General features: G+C 56.8%; 1 protein-coding gene across 1 annotated transcript in view; it reads right to left on the bottom strand.

Annotated features, from left to right (window-relative positions):
- Window positions 1-815, bottom strand: part of SCARA5 (scavenger receptor class A member 5) — a 27,587-nt gene that overhangs the window by 22,804 nt on the left and 3,968 nt on the right. The window contains exon 2 of the mRNA XM_031065018.1: window positions 298-415. Within this exon, the coding sequence (XP_030920878.1) occupies window positions 298-415 (118 nt within the window). The remainder of the gene's footprint in view (window positions 1-297; window positions 416-815) is intronic.

Raw genomic sequence — 815 nt, 5'->3', positions numbered from 1 at the left:
GGTTTTTTGGGGATGTTTTGGCGGTTTTTTTGTTTAGTTCTTTGGGGTTTTTTATGGGTTTTAGGTTTTTTTGGGGATTTTTGGGGGGGATTTTTAAATTCTTTGGGGTTCTTTATGGGGTTTTTATAGGTTTTGAGGGTTTTTTGGTTTTGGGGTTTTTTTGTTTTTGTTTTGTTTTGTTTTGTTTTTTCCTGCTGGATCCCAACTTTCCCCTCCCCTGGATGACCCGGAAAACCCTCCCGTGCAGGGATCCCGAGGCCATGGAAAATCCTGGGAGCCCTGGGAGCACCCCAGTGCCAGATTCCCACCAGGATGAGGAGCACCAGCAGGTAAAGTCCCACCACGGAATATTTCAGCGCCGCCACGGAGCCCATCCGGCCGCGGCAGCCCCAGGGCCTCGTCCTGCGGCCGGGATCTGCGGGAGGGAGCGGGACACGGGGTCAGGGAGGCCTTGGAATGGCTGGGATCATCCCCGAGGCTCCACCCTTGGGATGGCCGAGGAAAGGCTGGGTGGGATTGGAGACCACCTGGGATGGTGGGAGGTGTTGGGATGGGGTGGGATTGGAGGTCCATGGATCCCACCCAAACCATTCTGGGATCTTCTGGAGCTGCTGGGTGAACTCCAGGCTGGTCCCCATTCCCGTGGGATGCAGCTCCAAGGGAAACCCTGAGCTCCAGGGAATCCTTGGAGCCGCTTCCCCATCCCCAAGGGGCTCCAGGAGAGCTGGGATTTGGGCAAGGGCTGGAGGGGCAGGAGGCAGGGAATGGCTTCCAGTGGGAAAGGGGAGCTTGGGATGGTGGGATCTTGGGAAGGG

Source organism: Geospiza fortis, unplaced genomic scaffold (assembly GCF_000277835.1).
Source record: "Geospiza fortis unplaced genomic scaffold, GeoFor_1.0 scaffold509, whole genome shotgun sequence".
NCBI lineage: Eukaryota > Metazoa > Chordata > Aves > Passeriformes > Thraupidae > Geospiza > Geospiza fortis.
The sequence above is the reverse complement of the archived record's forward strand: the minus strand, read 5'-3'. Positions and strand labels throughout refer to the sequence as shown.